Source organism: Myotis davidii, unplaced genomic scaffold, assembly GCF_000327345.1.
Source record: "Myotis davidii unplaced genomic scaffold, ASM32734v1 scaffold26, whole genome shotgun sequence".
In the NCBI taxonomy this organism is placed as follows: Eukaryota; Metazoa; Chordata; class Mammalia; order Chiroptera; family Vespertilionidae; genus Myotis; species Myotis davidii.
The window spans coordinates 1,748,052-1,749,457 of NW_006299245.1; the positions used below are offsets into that span (position 1 = coordinate 1,748,052).

At 34.1% G+C, this 1,406-nt stretch overlaps 1 protein-coding gene across 1 annotated transcript in view; it reads left to right on the top strand.

Moving 5' to 3' along the window:
• OTOGL (otogelin-like) overlaps window positions 1-1,406 on the top strand; it is a 170,800-nt gene that overhangs the window by 130,011 nt on the left and 39,383 nt on the right. Inside the window, exon 39 of the mRNA XM_015571106.1 lies at window positions 559-748. Coding sequence (XP_015426592.1) covers window positions 559-748 — 190 coding nt within the window. The remainder of the gene's footprint in view (window positions 1-558; window positions 749-1,406) is intronic.

Below are 1,406 nucleotides of genomic sequence, written 5' to 3' on the forward strand. Positions count from 1 at the left end.
CGTGACCAGAATCAAACCCGGGACCCTTTGGTCCACAGGCTGATGCTGTATCCACTGAGCCAAACTGGCTAGGGCAAAAGTTAAGTTTTGAAGAAGATAAAGGGCAATGAGGTTAAAACAAATACTGAATACAGCAAGACACAGCAAAGAAACAATAAAAAACTTTGAAGTTATGAGATGCTATGACAGCACCAGGGAAATAAATTTTTAAAAACTTAGTATAGTTTATATTAAATAGGAAGAAATGTGATAATCTGAAAACTCCTAATTTTAATAAATGTATATTTATTTATTTAATTTTATATTTTTCATTGATTTTTTTTGAGAGAGAGACACACAGATATTGATGTGAGAGCAAAACATCGATTAGCTACCTCCTGCATGCCCCCTATCAGGGACTGAGCAACAACCTGAGCATGTGCCCTGCTCGAGAATCGAACCAGCAATCTTTTGGTGCATGGGACAATGCCAAACCAACTTAGCCACACTGGCCATGGCTAATAAATATTTAAACATAAAAATGTTACTGACAGATTTAAATGCATTATGTAATTACAGGTAGAAGTGGATTCTATTGTTGTGCCTTTGCCCTTTTCAAATCAAGAACTGTTGATAGAGGATTCTGGCACAATGTACGTGATTACTACTCCAGCTGGACTAATCATAAAGTGGGCTCATCTCACAGGAATCTTAGACATTCATTTTGGCTTTCAATTTAACTTGTCCTCCTCCACAGAAGGACTTTGTGGTGAGTATTGCTCTTCAAATCTCAACTTCTTCTAACTTTTCTTTCCTGTTCATTTTACACTGTTTTGGCACCTATTGCCAGATTTTTTTGATTCGAGATGTGATATTAACTTTCAGTGACCTATGGTGATATTGAAGGAAGTAATGGTTTCCAATGAATGGATTAAGAAGCAAGAGATAACAGTTCAATATGGATATTTTATGGAGCCATATCCTCACTATTAATATAATATTCCTTATATTTCTACTAGCTCTTCTTTATTAAGCATTAATGAAGTGTCAGGCATTATTTTACTTATTTCAACTCATTTTATTATAACTATAGCCCTATGAATAGGCACTAGCATTAATTTGTAAGTGACAAAAATGAGGCATAGAAAGGTGAAAAATAACTTTTTATTATAAAGTATAAAGCCTAGATGTACCTTTACTCCTCAATTTAATATCACAATACAGGGTGGGGCAAAAGTGGGCTTATAGTTGTTCACATGGAATATAATACAATAATTAATAATGAATACTACAAGAATATGTTGTTTCATGTACTTACAACTGTAAACCTACTTTTGCCCCACCCCGTATGTTACATAGATACAAAGAGTTTCAAGCCAAAGAAAGCAAATTAGAAATATAAAAAATTCCCTTTCTATTTGTTTACC